The 23,375-nt window shown below is 43.6% G+C and overlaps 1 protein-coding gene across 1 annotated transcript in view; it reads right to left on the reverse strand.

The window, feature by feature from the left end:
• LOC126259316 (titin homolog) overlaps positions 1-23,375 on the reverse strand; it is a 951,541-nt gene that overhangs the window by 269,391 nt on the left and 658,775 nt on the right. Inside the window, exon 14 of the mRNA XM_049955994.1 lies at positions 1,324-1,574. Within this exon, the coding sequence (XP_049811951.1) occupies positions 1,324-1,574 (251 nt within the window). The remainder of the gene's footprint in view (positions 1-1,323; positions 1,575-23,375) is intronic.

The following is a 23,375-nucleotide window of genomic DNA, read 5'->3' on the forward strand; positions in this document are numbered from 1 at the left end:
GAGGGAAACATTCAACGTAGGAAAAATATATCTAAAAACAAAGATGATGTGACTTACCAAATGAAAGTGCTGGCAGGTCGACAGACACACAAACAAACACAAACATACACATAGAATTCAAGCTTTTGCAACAAACTGTTGCCTCATCATTGCCTCCTGATGAGGCAACAGTTTGTTGCGAAAGCTTGAATTCTGTGTGTATGTTTGTGTGTCTGTCGACCTGCCAGCACTTTCATTTGGTAAGTCACATCATCTTTGTTTTTAGATATAGAACTTATCATTTACTATTTTTTAACAATATTTAACCAAGTGTTACTCAGTACAGCTTCACTACCTAATGTGTGTGTGTGTGTGTGTGTGTGTGTGTGTGTGTGTCCCTTTATTTTTTCTATCTTTTATGTTACTATTTAAAATGTAATACCTCAGTATTTTAACATTTTGTGATAACTGTCCTACACTCATCTTTAAATGGTTTGTGGACACGAAACCATATTAAGTCTATGATAACCTACAGCAGAGCTCTTGTTAGGTGGTCTGTATGCAGTTAATCATCATTTATTAACACTTGCAGGCATAACAGCCAACCAATGATCAGCCAACATGTTGCAAAGTTCTATGTCGGCAATCAGTACCCAGCATTCATCTAGCAAAGTTGCAAATCAGCAAATCTTGGATATTCTTTCATTAACTACAGTCTCTGTCTTGTGCAGTCCACAGTTTACCAAGTCAACAATCACTACATTAAACACTTTGCAGTGAGCAGTAGCATGCAGCGAAATTTACCTAATTAATCATTAGTATGCACTGAGTAATAGTAATGAACAGTGAGTTGTGTAATTTAATTGGACAGTTTAGAGTATGGACTATTAACGCCACTTGTTTGTTTAATTTAGGCTCATAGTAGTCTATGTAATTTCAATGATTTGTATTATTACCAGTGTCATTTACTAAATAAAAACTGATCATCACTGAGACGAACAGTGAAAACAGATGTACATAAACCTGAGAATCTACATTGATGGTGTTTTCAAAATTATTTAAATGTCTCTTAAAGCTTCTACCATTTGACATCTAGAAGAAGAGGAAGACCTCCAAGGCACTCAACTAACAGGTCGGCAAACACACTCATGACCTATTCCTTTCAACAGAACCAAACTGGCAAACAAGCTTAATGACTCTATACAACAGATTGACCACCATAAAATGAAGTTACTGACAAGAAAACGAACTGCACCCACATTGGGGGCTAAGACTAAGTTAAAACAAACACTAAATTACACAATGGCAAACTGCTTCCAATGGCTCTACTGTGATGTAACTCACCGTAGCTGGCGGCGACACGGATGGCATTCGGCCGCGAATCGAGAGTGCCGAGTGCTACCAACTCGCGCAACTTGTCAAGCAGCGCACGGCCTTCCTGCAAGGCGGGCATCAGCGACTCCAGGGAAACGCGGCGCGCCTCGTGTAATGCGGACAGCGCCTCCTTGGCTGACTCTGCATCTGTCGGCAGCCCTGAAGCCTCGTCGCACGCCACTTCTAGGACCCGCATTGCCTCCGAGCACGATGCTGCGTGCCTGCAACCGTGTCCACATTTAATTAATGTCGATCACTTAGCCCCCACAATTTATTTTGCTTCTGACTGTAATTCCTGTAAGTGTTCCTATACATGAAACCCAAGAGAGTTACCAAAGCAGATGACAATTATCAATGTGCCTGTGAAATATGATGAATGGTATGTCAATTCTACATACCATAGCCAAATTTTCCTTCTTCTGAATATGACTTGAAGTAAAATTTTCAGATTTCTTTACTCTGACATTAATGTGCAGCCTACATGCTGCAAACCTGCATGTATCTCCAAATGTTTTACAAACCAAGTATACGAGATGTGGCTAGAAAAAACCGGACTAGTACTGGTGAAACAATAAAACGAATGCAATAAGGCTGAAAGTCGCGTGGCCTGTCACGTGACTCTCGCTCCGTCTACTGCTCGAGTTTCATCTGCCTCCTGCACTCAGTCTGCCCGTGGCGTCTGTTTTAAGTATTTGACGTTTTGTCTGTGCGTCGGAAAATGTTGAGTGTACAGAAAGAACATTGTGTTAACATCAAATTTTGTTTCAAACTAGGAAAATCTGCAAGTGAAACGTTTGTAATGTTACAACAAGTGTACGGCGATGATTGTATATCGCGAACACAAGTGTTTGAGTGGTTTAAACGATTTAAAGATGGCCGCGAAGACACCAGTGATGACACTCGCACTGGCAGACCATTGTCAGCAAAAACTGATGCAAACATTGAAAAAATCGGTAAACTTGTTCGACAAGATCGCCGTTTAACAATCAGAGCAGTGTCTGAGTTAACAGGAGTTGACAAGGATTACCGATTTACCGATTTTTTCAATGTTTGCATCAGTTTTTGCTGACAATGGTCTGCCAGTGCGAGTGTCATCACTGGTGTCTTCGCGGCCATCTTTAAATCGTTTAAACCACTCAAACACTTGTGTTCGCGATAAACAATCATCGCCGTACACTTGTTGTAACATTACAAACGTTTCACTTGCAGATTTTCCTAGTTTGAAACAAAATTTGATGTTAACACGCTGTTCTTTCTGTACACTCAACATTTTCCGACGCACAGACAAAACGTCAACTACTTAAAACAGACGCCACGGGCAGACTGAGTGCAGGAGGCAGATGAAACTCGAGCACTAGGCGGAGCGAGAGTCACGTGACAGGCCACGCGACTTTCAGCCTTATTGCATTCGTTTTATGTTTCACCAGTACTAGTCCGGTTTTTTTCTAGCCACACCTCGTAGATACAACAGTTGGCTTGATGAATTAAAAAATGTTCTCACTGAACTATGACCACAGACAGCTACAGTATCTCTTTCAAACAGAAATCGTCAAACTGATCTACATTATCTCATAATATATATTGACTGCAAACTAAACCTGTCCTTAAGTTGGAGTTCTTTGAAGTTTACAAAACAACTTGTGGCACAGTGACAATTATGCAATGAAAGGCAATGTTGCAACATTATGGCAAGTGACACAGTATAAGAATACAAGATACAACATAAAGTTACTTTTACTATTTATTACATGTGATGTCCCTCCAGTAGTGGCATAGAGAATGTCAGTACTGGGTGGGATGCACCGATATTTATAGCACCACTGGATACATAATGACTCATCATGCAATAGATCAGACCATCCAGCATGGTTTGTGGTAGCACTGCAGTCTAGAGTTTAGCAATACTCCATGAAGATGGGTTATACCATCTGTTTCAGCTTAATGCACTCCATACATGTTTATAAGTCCAGGGAGTGAGTTTGCCCCCTCTAAACAGGTTTGTCCTCACACTGCAGGTACTACTTCACCACCCCGCCAGACCCATGCTGTTGAGCACTATTTTTCAACACATGGACCCGGCTGCAATATTGATGATCCCATTGAGGTGTCCCACGACCACAACATACAGGGTGTTTCAAAAATTACCGGTATATTTGAAACGGCAATAAAAACTAAACGAGCAGCGATAGAAATACACCGTTTGTTGCAATATGCTTGGGACAACAGTACATTTTCAGGCGGACAAACTTTCGAAATTACAGTAGTTACAATTTTCAACAACAGATGGCGCTGCAAGTGATGTGAACGATATAGAAGACAACGCAGTCTGTGGGTGCGCCATTCTGTACGTCGTCTTTCTGCTGTAAGCGTGTGCTGTTCACAACGTGCAAGTGTGCTGTAGACAACATGGTTTATTCCTTAGAACAGAGGATTTTTCTGGTGTTGGAATTCCACCGCCTAGAACACAGTGTCGTTGCAACACGACGAAGTTTTCAACGGAGGTTTAATGTAACCAAAGGACCGAAAAGTGATACAATAAAGGATCTGTTTGAAAAATTTCAACGGACTGGGAACGTGACGGATGAACGTGCTGGAAAGGTAGGGCGACCGCGTACGGCAACCACAGAGGGCAACACGCAGCTAGTGCAGCAGGTGATCCAACAGCGGCCTCGGGTTTCCGTTCGCCGTGTTGCAGCTGCGGTCCAAATGACGCCAACGTCCACGTATCGTCTCATGCGCCAGAGTTTACACCTCTATCCATACAAAATTCAAACGCGGCAACCCCTCAGCCCCGCTACCATTGCTGCACGAGAGACATTCGCTAACGATACAGTGCACAGGATTGATGACGGTGATATGCATGTGGGCAGCATTTGGTTTACTGACGAAGCTTATTTTTACCTGGATGGCTTCGTCAATAAACAGAACTGGCGCATATGGGGAACCGAAAAGCCCCATGTTGCAGTCCCATCGTCCCTGCATCCTCAAAAAGTACTGGTCTGGGCCGCCATTTCTTCCAAAGGAATCATTGGCCCATTTTTCAGATCCGAAACGATTACTGCATCACGCTATCTGGACATTCTTCGTGAATTTGTGGCGGTACAAACTGCCTTAGACGACACTGCGAACACCTCGTGGTTTATGCAAGATGGTGCATGGCCACATCGCACGGCCGACGTCTTTAATTTCCTGAATGAATATTTCGATGATCGTGTGATTGCTTTGGGCTATCCGAAACATACAGGAGGCGGCGTGGATTGGCCTCCCTATTCGCCAGACATGAACCCCTGTGACTTCTTTCTGTGGGGACACTTGAAAGACCAGGTGTACCGCCAGAATCCAGAAACAATTGAACAGCTGAAGCAGTACATCTCATCTGCATGTGAAGCCATTCCGCCAGACACGTTGTCAAAGGTTTCGGGTAAGCTCATTCAGAGACTACGCCATATTATTGCTACGCATGTGGAAAATATCGTACTATAGAGTTTCCCAGACCGCAGGGCCATCTGTTGAAAATTGTAACTACTGTAATTTCGAATGTTTGTCTGCCTGAAAATGTACTGTTGTCCCAAGCATATTGCAACAAACGGTGTATTTCTATCGCTGCTCGTTTAGTTTTTATTGCCGTTTCAAATATACCGGTCATTTTTGAAACACCCTGTATATACAGATAGGGGAGAGTCACTCTGCAGGCTAATCTGTGACACCTCTGTGATCAGGATGCCACAACAGTGTTCAGGAGTTCACTCTCATAGTGAGCAGAACACCACTTTTACCAAGTCACAAACTTTCTTTACATGGAGGGGATGCATATGGCAGTTCACTGAAAATAAAGAGCAACTTCTGAAAATTAACAACATACATTCTGCAAAGAGATGTGTGAACTGGTGGTCACTGCATTACTACAGTACAGAGGGCAGGTACAGCGTTACTTGGGCAGCTTCTAAGACTTCGGCTAAGATACCAGTCATGACATTGTGTTATAGAAAAACTGATTTACCTTGATGGCATTCTCAGTGACTGTTTCACACCTGGACAAACACAACAAGAGACGGAAAACGGGATTTAAAAAAAAATAAAAATAAATAAAGCTTTGCAGGTCAAACTTGTATCCTCCCATGCCACACAAACAGATGTATCAGTTTGAAGAAGGCCAGCACATGGATACTGACTATTAGCAAAAGTACCCAGAGCCACTTGTGATGAAATCTCAAAGCTATTTTCTCTATCGCCACTAATCTCCTCGCATCTGTAAATGCCAGGTGGTTCGTATTCAATAACTGCCCTTAGTGTTGCACATTTAGTCCGAGATGTTTGTCCTTGTGTTTCCCGTTAATGTTAAAAATTACTAAAAATGTGTAAACAGAAAGTATTCACATATATCTGAAAATTACCTGCGTCACACTAAAACTGTACCACTGCCATACGACAAACTACATTCTACAATGGAACTCCAGGTAGGAATATCAACAATGGAGGAAAAGTCAGATTGCTGCTTACCGTAATGAAGGCACATCAATTTGCGAACAGGCACAATTAAAAGACACTCACATATAGCTTTCCGCCACAGACTTCGTCAGTAAAACACACACACACACACACACACACACACACACACACACACACAAACATGGTGGTCAACTCCAGCATCTCGGGTGGTGTGTGTGAGAGAGACAAGACAGAAAGGTGTGTGTGTGTGTGTGTTTTACTGACGAAAGCTGTGGTTACTGACGAAGGCTGTGGCCGTAAGCTACATGTGAATGTCTTAATTATGCCTGTCTGCAACTTGACATGTCTTCTTTACAGTAAGTAGCAATCGTCCTTTCCTATATGGTTGATATACAGACTATATTGTCATTTACATACACTGCAGGCCGTGGGCATCTATTATAAAGTATATTTGGTGATAAACGCAATTTTTCATTTCTTTTCAGTTACCGGTATATGTTTCAGCCTCAGATCACAAAGCGATACTGTGACTGGCTACGATCTTTTGTCAATTCATCATAAGATGATTTGTGTAAAAGCCTTGCGGCTGTGTGATGTGGGAGCTTGCTTCCTATCCCGCCCCCCACCCCACTCCCAGGAAACTAGATCAGAACGTTGTGAACGAACAAGCTACACTCGAATACGTCACATAGTAACTCATCAACTGAAGAAACGCGAAGAAGGCCTCAAAATGATATCTGCGACCAGATTGTTGGAACTGAGGGCTACACATGACTACGTAATAATATAAAGTTGCTAATATTAAAGACGATGCCTCACAATCAATTGTACATCGTCAATATTTGCAATGATATATTAGCGATTTAAGAGTTACCAATTCTACAGGGTGGTCCATTGATCGTGGCCGGCGAAATATCTCACGAAATAAGCGTCAAACGAGAAAACTACAAAGAACGAAACTTGCCTAGCTTGAAGGGGGAAACCAGATGGCGCTATGGTTCGCCCGCTAGATGGCGCTGCCATAGGTCAAACGGATATTAACTGCGTTTTTTTTTAAATAGGAACCCCCATTTTTATAACATATTCGTGTAGTACGTAAAGAAATATGAATGTTTTAGTTGGACCACTTTTTTCGCTTTGTGATAGATGGCGCTGTAATAGTCACAAACATATGGCTCACAATTTTAGACGAACAGTTGGTAACAGGTAGGTTTTTTAAATTGGAATACAGAACGTAGGTACGATTGAACATTTTATTTCGGTTGTGCCAACGTGATACATGTACCTTTGTGAACTTATCATTTCTGAGAACGCATGCTGTTACAGCGTGATTACCTGTAAATACCACATTAATGCAATAAATTCTAAAAATGATGTCCGTCAACCTCAATACATTTGGCAATACGTGTAACGACACTCCTCTCAACAGCGAGTAGTTCGCCTTCCATAATGTTCGCACATGCATTGACAATGCGCTAACGCATGTTGTCAGGCGTTGTCGGTGGATCACGATAGCAAATATCCTTAAACTTTCCGCAGAGAAAGAAATCCGGGGACGTCAGATCCGGTGAACGTGCGGACCAATCCACCTGTCATGAAATATGCTATTCAATAGCGCTTCAACCGCACGCGAGCTATGTGCCGGACATCCATCATGTTGGAAGTACGTCGCCATTCTGTCATATAGTGAAACATCTTGTAACAACTTCGGTAGAACATTACGTAGGAAATCAGCATACATGGCACCATTTACATTGCCATCTTTAAAATGGGGGCCAATTTTCCTTCCTCCCACAATGCCGCACCATACATTAACCCGCCAAGGTCGCTGATGTTCCACTTGTTGCAACCATCGTGGATTTTCCGTTGCCCAATAGCGCATATTTTGCCGGTTTACGTTACCGCTGTTGGTGAATAACGCTTCGTCGCTAAATAGAACGCGTGCAAAAAAATCTGATATCATCCCGTAATTTCTCTTGTGCCCAGTGGCAGAACTGTACACGACGTTCAAAGTCGTCCCCATGCAATTCCTGGTGCATAGAAATATGGTACGGGTGTAATCGATGTTGATATAGCATTCTCAACACCGACGTTTTTGAGATTCCCGATTCTCGCGCAATTTGTCTGCTACTGATGTGCGGATTAGCCGCGACAGCAGCTGAAACACCTACTTGGGCTTCATCATTTGTTGCAGGTCGTGGTTGACGTTTCACATGTGGCTGAACACTTCCTGTTTTCTTAAATAACATAACTATCCGGAGAACGGTCCGGACACTTGGATGATGTCGTCCAGGATACCGAGCAGCATACCTGCTACGGTCGCAGGTTCGAATCCTGCCTCTGGCATGGATGTGTGTGATGTCCTTAGGTTCGTTAGGTTTAAGTAGTTCTAAGTCTAGGGGACTGATGACTTCAAATGTTAGGTCCCAAAGTGCTCAGAGCCATTTGAACCATTTTTGAAAATTCGTGACGTTAACAAGGATAATTTTTTGCAGGAGCTATGTGCGGCGTAAAAGCTCACTGCTAGGATTTCACGATGTAATTAAATATTGAAGCCACCGAAGGTATTACAGTCAGTTGTCTGGTAATCTCTGAAATTCTTCCACATCAGACTCAGAGGAAAGCGGTACATTTCAGTACCGAGGCGATCAGCAATAGAATCCCTAGCCACCAGAAAGTCCACATTTCTTCCTCCTCCTTTATGACGTACTGTTCTGCATTTCACCCTCGTTCGGCGTGACGTGTCATAAAGCTTCGTGCATTAGTTCCAGTAAGTTAGCCAGCTAAAACGTCTTGTTATTTCTTGCGATAAACCCCTTAACTTGACTCCAGATCAATTCTATTGGGATCAGATAGCAATGGTACGGTGACAACTGTAAAAACTCAGTATTTGTGCAGTGTGCTCGACGATGTGAAAATTGTTTTCCGTGTTTCTACGACGCTTATCACTCTGGTTCGTGGGAGACCACATCTTTCCTATAAAACAATGGGCATATTCAAACAAAGAGTATTTGATTTTTCGTTTTTCTCCAGAAAATGTAATTGTGTAATGTTTTCTTACCTTCAAAATCTGTAACAATCTTTTATAATATATCGATAATTAAGAATGTGTATTTTCAATGAAACCAGAATTCTGTGTGTGGCACCTAATTAGAAACCAGAATGCATTTTTCCTGAAAAATGATGGTTAAGTATGAGTTAATTAACACAGATTCATAAATTTCATATATAAATGATTTGGATATTAGAAAAAAAATTGTTGATCATAACGGGTTTCGAACAACCGCCGATCATAACGGGTTTCGAACAACGGCCCACCAACCCGCCCGATCATTGGACAACGATGCTAGCGATCAAGGCTAGATTACAATTACCCCTACCTCTCTTACATTTATTACGTCGTGTCTCTCAATAAACGTCAAAGCTCATTTTTCTCCGTAATGTTGTGAAAAACACTAAGGACAATTTATTTCTAGTCGTTAACGGTGTTCCGCGTCCGTGTTTCACTACAAAGCCGGAAGCAGTGTCATCCATTTTTGCGGCACATATGAACAATGAGACAGTCAGAGCACAAGTAGCGCTTACTGAGACTGTGACTGCACACGATTTTTGAAATAAAAATTACGTAGCTAAAGTATGATTAAGTAAAACGCTGATGGATGTTAATACATCAGAATGTCTTAAAGTTTCATTTACAGTGACATAGTAATAAAATATCAAATACATAATTCTGACCTACTTCCAAAAGAGGAACAACGCCAGTGTTCCGGAGCTGGGGCTGCTGATGAACCATCGCGTTTGTGTTCGTTCACATCAGGTTTATTCTTATGAAGAACGGATAATGTTTTGTAGAAAATAAGTATAACCCGTCGGTTATGCGTATTGAGAACTCTTATCCTTTTGCCCATTCATTTTAAAGGACTGTGACGATGGATCGCTAGACTACCTCTTTTTGTGGGAACAGCCACTGGACCTGTGAACGTCCATCACACCACGAACAAACAGTGAAGGGTAAACATAGCTGACACCACTATTCTGCCGAACTCGGAGAGTTGCGCCGACAGCAAACCGCCGCACCGCAATGCTAAATCAAACGTGGCGCTGTTCCGAGTACTTCCGACAACGACCGAGCAAAGCCGAGTGACAGGCCGGGCCTCGGCGCGCCCGCGGCCTGCGCTGGTCTACGTACTTATTCATGCGGACTCAACGATGGAGAGCCTGCAGCTCCCGCAAAAGAAGAGGCATCATTATAACATTAAGCATAGTCGTGAGAGGAGAATTACACTGCATTAAAGTTGCAACGCCATGAAGACAGTATCCTACAGCGATTAACATCTCAGCGCAATCGCTCCAAGTAGATACCGTACGTAGAACAGGGGACAGCAGCTGGCCTTAGGGGCAAAATAAAACACAAATCGTAAATCGAACTAGAGTCCTGTCCCGCCGAACAGTGCTCAGTATCAGTTTGAAGTGAAATTAAGATTGGCTAGTGGTAATAGAGGACTTATACAGGGTGGTCCATTGATAGTGACCGGGCCAAATATCTCACGAAATAAGCATCAAATGAAAAAACTACAAAGAGAGAAACTCGTCTAGCTTGAAGGGGGAAACCAGATGGCGCTATGGTTGGCCCCCTGGATGGCGCTGCCATAGGTCAAACGAGTATCAACTGCGTTTTTTAAAAATAGGAACCCACATTTTTTATTACATATTTGTGTAGTACGTAACGAAATATGCATGTTTTAGTTGTGTCACTTTTTTCGCTTTGTGATAGATGGCGCTGTAATAGTCACAAACGTATAAATACGTGGTATCTTGTAACATTCCTCCAGTGCGGACGGTATTTGCTTCGTGACACATTAGCCGTATTAAAATGGACCGTTTACCAATTGCGAAAAAGGTCGATATCGCGTTGATCTATGGCTGTTGTGATCAAAATGCCCAACGGGCGTGTGCTATGTATGCTGCTCGGTATCATGGACGACATCATCCAAGTGTCCGGACCGTTCACCGGATATTTACCTTATTTAAGGAAACAGGAAGTAATCAGCCATATGTCAAACGTCAACCACAACCTGCAACAAATGATGATGTCCAAGTAGGTGTTTTAGCTGCTGTCGCGGCTGATCCGCACATCAGTAGCAGACAAATTGCGCGAGAATCGAGAATCTCAAAAACGTCGGTGTTGAGAATGCTACATCAACATCGATTGCACCCGTACCATATTTCTATGCACCAGGAATTGCATGGCGACGACTTTGAACGTCGTGTACAGTTCTGCCACCGGGCACAAGAGAAATTACGGGACGATGACAGATTTTTTGCACGCGTTCTATTTAGGGACGAAGCGTCATTCACCAACAGCGGTAACGTAAACCGCCATAAGATGCACTAATGGGGAACGGAAAATCTACGATGGCTGCCACAAGTGAAACATCAGCGACCTGGGCGGGTTAATGTATGGTGCGGCATTATGGGAGGAAGGATTGGCTCCCATTTTATCGATGTCAATCTAAATGGCGCAGTGTATGCTGATTCCCTACGTAATGTTCTACCGATGTTACTACAAGATGTTTCACTGCATGACAGAATGGCTGTGTACTTCCAACCTGATGATGTCCGGCGCATAGCTCGCGTGCGGTTGAAGCGCTATTGAATAGCATATTTCATGACAGGTGGATTGGCCCGCACGTTCACCGGATCCGACGTCCCCGGATTTCTTTCTGTGGGGAAAGTTGAAGGATATATGCTATCGTGATCCACCGACAACGCCTGACAACATGCGTCAGCGGATTGTCAATGCATGTGCGAACATTAAGGAAGGCAAACTACTCGCTGTTGAGAGGAATGTCGTTACACGTATTGCCAAATGGATTGAGGTTGACGGACGTCATTTTATTTATTGCATTAATGTGGTGTTTACAGGTAATTACGCTGTAATAGCATGCGATCTCAGAAATAATAAGTTCACAAAGGTACATGTATCACGTTGGAACAACCGAAATAAAATGTTCAATCGTACCTACGTTCTGTATTCCAATTTAAAAAACCTACCTGTTACCAACTGTTCGTCTAAAATTGTGAGCCATATGTTTGTGACTATTACAGCGCCATCTCTCACGAAGCGAAAAAAGTGGTGCAACAAAAACATTCATATTTCTTTACGTACTACACGAATATGTAATTAAAAATGGGGGTTCCTATTTTAAAAAAACGCAGTTGATATCCGTTTGACCTATGGCAGCGCCATCTAGCGGGCGAACCATAGCGCCATCTGGTTTCCCCCTTCAGTCTAGACGAGTTCCGTTCTTCGTAGTTTTTTCGTTTGATGCTTATTTCGTGTGATATTTGGCCCGGTCACGATCAATGGACCGCCCTGTATACAGAGAATAGCTGTATGAGTAACAGTCCTATATAGACCTTCCAAGTAGCAAGTGTACCCAGGGCCATCTGTGGTGACATCTGAAAACTAATGTGAGTCTTTCCTCCCTCCTCAGCTCAGATCCCGGGTACGCTATCTGTGACGGTCTCTGCCCTCCGTTAAAGATAAAAATGTTGGCCGCACCAAGCACCACAAAATCCTCCTTTGCAGTGATCCGTCTTTGTTGCTTGCGGTCGGTGTGTGAAGGTGCGCACCACTGTTGTCACAGCTGCCGTTCACAGCTCTCGGAAATGATGTGTGGCCGCTGTGGTAGCTGAATTTTAAGTACCGGCACTGATACGAATAGGGTTGGTCTACCTTAGAATCCCCATTCATGAAGTTATAGTAACATGTTAAGCTTTCAAGTGAGAGCGTATGCTTTGCCTATGTCGAAAAAAAAAGAGCCTATAGGTGCTACCAGCATTAGAACGGCTTCAGTATAGACGCCTTCAGTGGGGTCAGATTATAAACAGTCGAATGATACCCACTCATAGTGCAGGCGACTGAGACGCTTCTTGGTTTTTACAATCTAGCTAAGGGTAGGTTCACCATACACTCCAAGGTCTTCTCACAGATCGTAATCATAACACTACAATAACTACATAGGTCTGTGAGGTATTTCCCATGTTCCAAAAAAAGGAAATGAGTATTTCATCCCTCCAAGAATGGAAATTGTCCTTTCTGCCAATCTTGATTAAAAAGAACGAGGAGCGCTTGCTCTGGTTGCCCGTTAAACTGTCGCATCTACTGATACAGAACCCGATCACGACCTAGAGCAGTGTCCACAGCTTTTCCGTATGAAAGAGGGGCAGTTGTGCTCTTTCCCACTGACGGAAATGAATTTCAGAATGTTCTTTACCACGTGATCGTCGTACTCGCGTAATATGCTGCCGTTGCCTGCTGCGGTTGTGTACAGGCTCTCTCGTGTCGACACTGCCGACATTGGCAACCTGGATTGTGTGTTGCAAATTATCCTAATGGCTTACAGCAGTTCAATGGAACTTGAATAGTTTAACCGAGTTCCTTACTCTTCTTACTGATTCATTTTATTTTTACCCTCGCAAAACTAAAGCTGCGAGGTTCTCTGCAGATGGTCTTCGTTTGAAATTTTCTAGCTCTGTCTGCCTCTCCTGGATCGTAGTGCAGTAATCGTCGTTTCGCCAAGGGAACGGTTCTTCCTGAGCTAGCACGGAGACGTCGACACGTTGCGTCAGCTGCCTGATGGATTGCTCTTGTGATGAGATAACCTAGTGTTAGGCGCTGTCTCTGAATTCAAACACAGCCAGCTCGCTGCACAGCGCTCAGTTTGCCCTGCTGAGTAGGTGCTCCGTCGACTTCCCTTCAGTAAAATGAAATGTCGTGTGGCTAGGGCCTCCCGTCGGGTAGACCGTTCGCCTGGTGCAGGTCTTTCGATTTGACGCCACTTCGGCGACCTGCTCGTCGATGGGGATGAAATGATGATGATTAGGACAACACCCAGTCCCTGAGCCGAGAAAATCTCCGACCCAGCCGGGAATCGAACCCGGGTCCTTTGGATTGACAGTCTGTCACGCTGACCACTTTTTTTTATTTTTTTTTTAATCTGTCGCGCTGACAACCTTTTTTCAATTTTTTTTTGTGCTCTACCATCTTTTTTTGTACTGGGTAACAATAGCAAACATAAACTGCTGCTAGCATTTTTTTTAATATAAGACGATGACCTTTAGAAAATAAAATATTTCTGGGAAACGTAAATAAGTGGACTTTTTTTTGCAGTCTGGTGTAACAATAACAAACATAAAACTGCTTCTAGCATTTTTTTAAAATATATAAGAAGATGACTTTTATAAAATAAAATATTTGTGGGAAACGTAAATAAGTGGACTTTTTTTACATAGTTAAAAAAAACTGCTACTGTCAGTACAAAACAATAACGTTCTACGTTCCTCTTTTAGGCGCGTACCACGCTAATCCCGTTATACCTCTCGATGGTGTCGGGTACGTCTTCACGTGTGGTTGTGGATCCTCTCCACTGTCCTGGTCCTTTCTTGTTCTGCTGCTTATAATCAATAATTACATTCTCCTACCCGGGACACCCCAACTGGGTGGGGGATCAAGCAAGGCACTCCCTAAAAAATTTGCGTAATATGTTCGATATCTCGGATGTCTCATAAGCTGTGAGTGATGATCTTGTAGTAAGGCCCAAAAGTCGAGCACATTCTTATTGCCGTCTCGGAAAAGATACCGCACAGTCAAACCTCGAATCCAGGTCACTGCGTTTGTCTTTGTTCGGGGATAATATGTAGTATCTGGGAGAAGTAGTATCCGTGGTTCTATTGCTTGCGGCCCCACCCGAAGGAGGAAGGCCATCATTGTTTTGACCAAACACCATACGTCCGCCGAAGGTCCGCATATCAGGCGATGCTCCTCTGGGTCTATAACATTGCACTGCGGACACAGTGGCTCGTCCGCCATATGAATTGTATGCAACCTGGAACGAGTCACGTATTTCCCATTTACCACCTGATACCACAGTGCGCGCGTTCCCCTATCAAAGTGTGGGTGGTGCACTGTACGCCATACCACTGACCACGTAACTGTTGGTTGGCGGCGCTCTACGGCATTATTCGACCGTCGTCGAGTCAAGATGTGATATATATCACGTGCCGTTGCCGTCCTGGTTGTCGGTAGTTCCATATGTACATAACTGTGTTCCACAAAAAAGGTTCGCATATGGGCAAGCGATGGTGAGATGTGAGACACCGCTACTGGAGCCGAACGAGGAGGTGGAGCGAGTTCGTCTATCAAGGTGCCCGTCAGACTTGTCTGGTGTCGTGTCCACATCTTTATCATTGTGGTTACATAAATAGCCACTGCTCGGTCGCGTACGTGGACTAGTCCAAGACCTCCACGACTACGAGGAAGCGTGAGGGTTTCGTATCCGACCTTAAAAAGCAGACCTGTGCTCACAAAATATCCTAGTGCCGCCAGGATTCGGCGGGCCAACACCACCGGCATAGGAAGAACTTGTGCCAGGTGGGGGATGCGAGAGGCTAGATAAGTGTTGGCAAAGGTGACCCGTTGTATCATATCCAGTGCCCTTAACCTGTGACTTAGGACACTCGCACGAATTGTTTGCAGAAGATGTCTGTAACTCAGTGCCGCCGTGCGTCGAACGTCTGTAGTGAAGATAATTCCTAGGCATTTCATCTTGTTGATCGGCTGTAATGGTGCTACACTTCCTGTCGGGAGTCCTCTCCCGATGTTCATCGCTCCCGACTTTGCCATGTTCAGGCGACTTCCCGTAGCCATACAATACAAATGAATCCAATGCAAGGCCGCTCTTGCCTCGTCGCCTGACCGTGCTAAAAACACTAGGTCATCCGCGTATGTTCTGCATATAAACTTGTTGTGCCTTATGGTCATTCCTTGGAGTCGATTCCGGAGCCCGCAGAGCAGCGGCTCGACAGCGATGGCATATAATATCGTTGACAGCGGGCACCCTTGTCTGACCGATCGTGTGATGGTGATGGGCCCCACCAAGCGTCCGTTGATGAGCACTTTGGATGCGGCTCCGTGGAGTAGTCGCATGACGACGGTGACAAAACTTTCCGGAAACTTCATTTGCTTCATCACGTCCGTGAGATAAGAATGGCTCAGCCTGCCAAATGCGCGATCGAAGTGTATCGATACCAATGCACCCCGGAGACGACATGTTGCTGCCCGTGCGTTAACATCGCGGCAGTCGCTGAGTGCCGTTTGTATATTGCTATCTCCTGCTAGCTGGGTTTGGCCGAGTGATATCACTTGGCGTATTACGCGTTTAAAGCGTGCTGCACCACTCAGCTACCGGGGGCGGACTTCCCTTCAGTGACCACAAGTGAGCCACTTGTCGATGTAGCAGCTTAAATCAGCAGGGTTTGCAAGGGACCGAAAATGTAATAATGATGTTTGGTTTTTTGGACGCTCAACTGTGCAGTTGTCAGCGCCCGTACAAAGTCCCAATCTTTACACAGTCCAATCTCGCCAAGATCACGAATGATGAAACGATAAGGACAACACAAACACCCAGTCCCCGGGCAAAGAAAATTCCCACCCGTGATCCAGAGGCGGCAACGCTAGCCACTAGAACAAGAGCTGCGGACGGATCTAAAATATGACGACAGATCAATGGCGGCGGTCGGTCAGAACATCATAGTTATTTCTGCATCTACATGATTACTTTGCAATTCACAATTACATGCCTGGCAGGGGGACGTCGACCCACTTTCAAGCTATTTCTCGACCGTTCCACTCTCGAACAGCGCGGTCAAAAAACGAACACTTAAATCTTCCCCTGCGAGCTATGATTTATCTTATTTTATTATGATGATCATTCCTCTCTATGTAGGTGGGCTACAACAAAGTATTTTCACATTCGGAGGAGAAAGTTGACGATTGAAATTTCATGATAAAATCCTGCCGCAACGAAAATTGCCTTTCTGACAGGAAATCACGAATCCAGTCGCATAACTGAGGCGATCCTCCATAAGCACGCAATTTTATTGACGTCGCTTGTGAGAAACAGTGTCAAAAGCCTTCTCGAAATCTAAAATTATGTAATCAATTTGACATCCCCTGTCGATGGCATTCAATACTTCGTGAGAATAAAAGGCTAGTCGAGTTTGACAAGAACCATGTTTTCTGCATCCGTGTTGGCTGTTTGTCAATAAATCGTTTTCTTTATTTTCTTTCTTGGGTATAAGTGTGATTTGTGCAACTTCTCATTCTTTAGGTACAGACAAGCGAGCGGTTGTACATGAATGCTAAGTATACTTTGAAAGGAACCTGGCAGGTATACAATCTGGACTGGAGACCTCGCTTTTATTAAGTGATTTAAGTTGCTCCGTTACACCAGAAGCACTGAAATTCATGCTAAGTATCGAGATTCCATAAAACTTTGATATTTGGCATGCTCTTTTGTTGCTTCTACAACAGCGTTCGGACCGGTTTTGTATACCTGGCGGATCAGTACCATCTCTTATTAGTTTATTTGGTGTATGTCTCTCAATTGCCGTCGATGGTATTTCCTTGAATTTAAACCACATCTGGTCTACACTTACATAATCATATTGGAAGGTGTGGAGACTGTCTCTTAGGAAGGCGTCAAACGAATTTTTATCTGCTTTTTTTAAATAGATGTATATTTGTTTTATTTTTAGTGAGTTTTGATGTTACGATATTCAGTCTCGCTACAGCAACCTTGTGGTCACTAATCCCTGTATCCGTCATGATGCTCCAGATTTGCAAAGAGGTCAAGTATGTTTCCACAACCATTTATATTTCGAGTGGTTTCCTGAACTAATTGTTCTAAATAATTTTCTGAGAACGCAAAAAGAACGATTTCGGACGAAGTTTCATGCCTACCACCGACTTTAAAGATGTATTTTCGCCAATGTATCGAGGGTAGACTGTAGTCAGCACCAACTATAATCTTATGAGTGATGTGCCTATTTCAAATGTGACTCAAGTTCGCTTTGAACAAGTTTTACCCATACTAACTCAGAGGAACTATTTACTTCAGTTTCTCAACAAGGTAAACTACTACTGACAGCAATAAATACACCAACACCACTACCCTTTCTGAATACGGTTAGGTCTTTTTCCAAAAATTTCGTACCTATAACAATTTGCGCTTCACTTCTGTTAGCGCTTGGGCTCTGGCTCTTTCCCAGCACAGCTACGACAATGTACGACTACAATACCGCTCGTTCCTAGGTCTACCTTCCTGCGTCTGTACTGCACCCATTTAGACTGAGACCTTTCTGTAGTTTTCGAGACCCTCTAACCCAAAAAACCGCCCAGTCCCATCCATACGGCCGATGCTACCGTGTAGCCGCTTCCTTTGTGTAGTGGACCCCCGATCTATTACGCGGAACCCAGAAACCCACCACCTTACGGCGCAAGTCGAGAGGAATCTGCAGCCTACGCGGTCGCAGAGCCGTCTAAGCCTCTGGTTCAACCTTCCACTGGGCTCTGTACCAAAGGACCACAGTCAGTTCTGTCGACGATGCTACAGATGCTGAGCTCCGCCTTCATATTGCAAGAAAGACTGGCAATCCTTACCATTTCAGCTAGCCGCCCGAAACCATAGAGAATCTCTCCCGATCCAAAGCGACACGCATCGTTTAGTATCGAAATGAGCCACTGTAGGGAAGCAGCCTACTCACGCCATAGTAAATTCACATCAGTCTTTCCATTGTGTGCCAGCCAGTCTGCTGTAACTAGCTCTGACGTCATAAATGTTGCGCAATACTTTTAAAATCAAGCAAATAACCTAAAACATTTCTAGCATGTCAGGGGTAATACTAAATTAATGTGTGTTGAATATCAGTTCGATAACTTTAGCCATTTTCGAAATTTGGACGTTTTTCTGTAAAAATCATTGGCGCAACAGAAAAGAGCTAGAGTTAAAAATTTATAATTAGATTCATTTTTCATAATTATTTAATAAAAACAGTACTTTGGATTTCACAAATTAAAATTTTAGTGGAAATTCATGATTTTCTGGTTTTGTTTTAAAAATTAAGGAAGCAAGATAGATTAAGTAGGCTAATAAATAAGGCTAGGATGTTTATATTTATAAGTAGAATGGAGATCCGCTATCACCATAAGGATGTGAGAAGTTTCATTTGAATACCTATAAAACTATAGCGATAGCGTATCTCCAAAGGGCCAGTTCAGAGCTCGTCTACTGCGTGCAGTGTAATTAAATTACTTCTCTCGCCCAAAATATTTAACTTAGCCACGTCAAACTTTTATTATTATTACTTACCTGTGTGTTGAATGCACATTTAAATTGAGAGCTTCATCGGCCATCAGCAAAAGAAGCTATGATTTATTCGATAACTTAATGTGGTGCATTACTAGCCCAGCGGCTAGTCGGGAGAGCCGATTTGATCAGGCGTTCCCTTAGCCGTCGGCACCGCGGCTTTATATATAAGAACGCTGCGCGAGGAAGCAAGGCCCCAGTTCTCTCCAGACGCTGAATAGCACGCCATCTGTCTCAGGAGTCGCGTCGCGTCGGTATCATTGCTACAAACAGCCTCGGATGCCGTATTAAGTTACTCGGAATACGCGTAACCATGAAATCATTTTCGAGTGAAGTGTCAAAAAATGGCTCTGAGCACTATGGGACATAACATCTATGGACATCAGTCCCCTAGAACTTATAACTACTTAAACCTAACTAACCTAAGGACATCACACAACACCCAGCCATCACGAGGCAGAGAAAATCCCTGACCCCGCCGGGAATCGAACCCGGGAACGAAGTGTCAATTCTGGGATGATTTTCATTATCTAGCTTCAGTTTGCGTATTGTCGTATTTTCACGTGCCGCCGCGGGACAAACATTCTACCATTATTTAGCGTGGCGTTTGATGAACCTTATCATCAAATTATGGCGAGCATTCATTTAAATATTTAATTTGGACAATTATAGTGGCATCAGCGCATTAGACTCTGAACTGCTCTGTTAGTTAGATTGTGAGGATTCTTTTGTTTTCATCTGTGACTTTCAGAATACAGAACGTTTTTTTTTTTTTCACGACCGTTTTTGATTATAAATCCCGGACAATCTCCTAATTCCTCAGAGCTATAAGCTGCAGCTATAAGTGTATTCTCAGATGAAGTGGGCACTAGGAATTCTAATTACAGGCTTCACGTTTTGCTAATCACTTTCTGGTAGCCAATATTGTAGTTAGAGAGCCAATGTTGAGAACGGCGAAAGACAGCATAAATAACATTCTAAGTAATAGGAACATTTTTAACAACAATAATTCCACCCACCGCCGCACATATGGTTAATCGGCCGGGAAATGCAGTGTTTCTACATTACAAATCATTATAATTAACAACAAAAATAATTCCACCTGCCGCCCCACACCACCCTCTGGAGTTGGCTGCACCCTGTGCTCTCCGCAGTATCTGGAAGCTGCTTTTCCACATCTAGAATGACTCCTCCCGGTATGCACACAGAATGCTCACTGGTTCCTTCCCAGCCTTGGCAGCCATATCCCTAAGAGGCCCCATTACACTCCTAATGGTGGAGCTCCAACTACCAGCAAACCCACCTCACCTCTGTCAACGCCCAGACCTTGCAGGCCGAGATGTTTCCTCTGGAACAGGATGAGAGACTGCATCTGGCTCAGGAACTTCGTCAGCCACAGACACCGTCCGATCGGCCTCCCCAGAAGTCTTTCGCTGTCTGCCACACCTTGGAGGGATCTGCCACCCGACCACAGTCAAGGAGGCAACTTCACTGTGGGAAATACCCGGGACGGTCACAGTAGCGTGCGATCGGGGGACAAGGGGGGCGTGCTAGACTCCCCAAGAATCCCCAGTGACGCCCATTGGCAACAGCCTCAAGCTGTGTGACCGAAGCCAACACCGCCAGGAGCTCGCATCTGAACACAACAATCAGAGTCCCTACCCATACTACAGACGGTAAAACTGTGCACAACACAGTTATAAGAACGGAAGACTGAGCCTACCAAGCACACGAACACGCAAGAAATAAAAAAAAAAAAAACGTTGTGTCCAAACAGATAAGTGAAAATAAGTCGCTCCTGTTTATTGCAACAGAAATGTAAGCTGCTCTCTCACTGACGGTCTTGCCGACTCTGACTTGATCTAATCAAATCAAATAAAGAAAAGTCTGTGTGATACGAGGGTTCTTACAAGCGGTGGTACTTTACACTACACTGTTATTAAAACGAAAGACAATATCTAGTAAGCACGCGAACACACAAGAAATGAAAAAAAAAAAATAGTATCCACACAGATAACCCAAAATACGTCGCTACCTTTACTTGGCATGGTGATATGTCGTTGCCCTCCTTCATAATTCGCCCTGAGCCACCACTCCATACTCAAGGAGCACGTTTTGTGTATAAACAACCCCCAAAGAAGGAACAGTTGCAGGAATTGATCATAATATTCGGTCCACAGACTCATTTGGTCTTAGTTACGATATACAGCCTGACTTCAAATATTTGGAAGTTTCTGATGAGGGTGGCAAGTGAGGCATCACATTTTTCACCTAACATAAACAGCAATTCCCCCCCCCCCTCCAAATCTCTAACCCCTAGCCTTTACACATGTGAGGTCTCCTTTCTTGTGAAGGTCTTAGCTCCTTTTTGGAGGTGGACGCCAAAGTGGTGATCTATAGCCTTTTTGGCTTACGAGGATACTAATCGTAACTAAATTGAATATAATTTTACATACATAAATTTAACTCTTTAGATGTACTCAGATTTTATAATCAATAGTTTAACACTGCGAGGAATAAAATAAAATTTTAAAAAAGTGTTTGCAGCTGCAGGAATGGAACCCAGACCAACAAACTGCCAGTCAATGTATTTGATCACTCAGTCAGAGCGCCATAACGACTACTACTCCTCTAAAATCCCTCATACTCTACTCTTGCACAATACTTTACATGTAGTTTCAAAGAAAAATACTGACCTGGTGCTGTGAGCAACTTACCACTCAGTGCCGGAAGGGATGACGTCATATCAGAGCGTGCGCAGTCAAAAACAAACAGCAGCGTCCCTTCTCTGAGTTGATCTTAGCGCGGCTGATCAGCATTTCGGCACTAGACGTTGGTTTCTAATTATCGCGGCGAGGGTGTTACAAAACATGTCTCCCTCCTTTTGTTTGCATACCAGCATGCATTCGAAGAGTGCATTTTCCGGCTCGTATTCGTACAGAAATGGCAAACTTATAGTTCGCATTCAAAGATAAATGACATAATTTTAGTGAGATATTTACAGTGTACTGAGCACATTAGCACGTGATGACCGGCCGCCACTGCTCCCCACTGTTTTCATTTCTCTCTCCTGGTCGTCTCAACTTCCTGTGGGTTTCACAGATTACATTTCTGTCACTTTTATTTTAACTGGTGGTTGATAACAAATGACCTTGATATTGAACGATAGTGCACTCTTTCCTCCCGATTTCACTGCTTAATATACGTTTTCTGTTGCTTTCTAAAATCTGAATGCAGAATATGTCGCAATTAAGGAGTCTTGCCATTGTTATGATTGTTGTACTTCCCTTCCTACTCACCTACATGAGCACTATAAGCTCTGAATAACCAGTTTTCAAAGTGGCTGCTCGATTCTAGGTGTAACACCAAAATATCCACTGGATGCAGCTGCAGTGTTACACTCTAATGTTCAGCCACGACTACCACTATGGTCTTCCTCTCGAAGTTATCAATAAAACGGAACGACCGTGTACCTAGGGAAGTGGGGCAGTGGTTAAGGCACTGGACTTATATTGGAAATGAACGGGGTTCCAAACCCCATACGGCCATTAGATTTGGAACGTATGTCTTTTTTTCTAAATAACCTCTGGAGGACGTCGCGACGATTTCTTTGGCGCACACCCGACTTCCGGCCACATTCGTCACCGATACGGTGATAAACTCAATCTCTAATGACCGAGAGCCCAACGGTGCCTGCTAACCCAGTGTTGCTTTCTTTAAACTGCCGTATCACTTGAAGGCACTTCTGTTACGTTTCCGCACACGTCACTCGTAAATAATAATAATAAGAGAGTAAAAAATGTGCAGAAGCAGCCTGTCACCGGTGGTCCTGATAGAGGTAGGGGGTCATTGTACGTGAAATTCGTTAAAATTTGACATTTTCTGCTTTCTACTCCATAATGTACTTTTGACTTCCTGAACATTTTGGTATATAATAAATTAAAATCAAACAATTGTGAGACCTTCAAGTAATATTTTGAATGTTGGCGTGGACTGTCAAATTTCGTGGCTACGCATATACTGCCGCTGTTGAGCAGTCATATCTTGGGAACTACACAGTCTAGAAGGCTGTGAATTGCTCAGTTTTGTGCCTGCTGCTACGTTTCAGAAGTTGACATTACGATAGAGATGGGTCGAACTCGTTCATTCCCGTGAACTACTTCATTCATTTCACTCTTTGCCGTGAAGCGTTCAAATGAAGTAGCTCATTCATGAAGTACGGAGGCCTGGCGAAGTTGCCCAGTTCGCCGCTCAGCCGCGGCTACGCTCGCTTCGCCTCGCTCGTACAATAAAGCTTCGTAATACTTCATAATTTTACCAACAGAAGGCCGAACTATGCAGTAACGTACACGCAGCGTTTTA

Source organism: Schistocerca nitens, chromosome 5 (genome assembly GCF_023898315.1).
Source record: "Schistocerca nitens isolate TAMUIC-IGC-003100 chromosome 5, iqSchNite1.1, whole genome shotgun sequence".
In the NCBI taxonomy this organism is placed as follows: Eukaryota; Metazoa; Arthropoda; class Insecta; order Orthoptera; family Acrididae; genus Schistocerca; species Schistocerca nitens.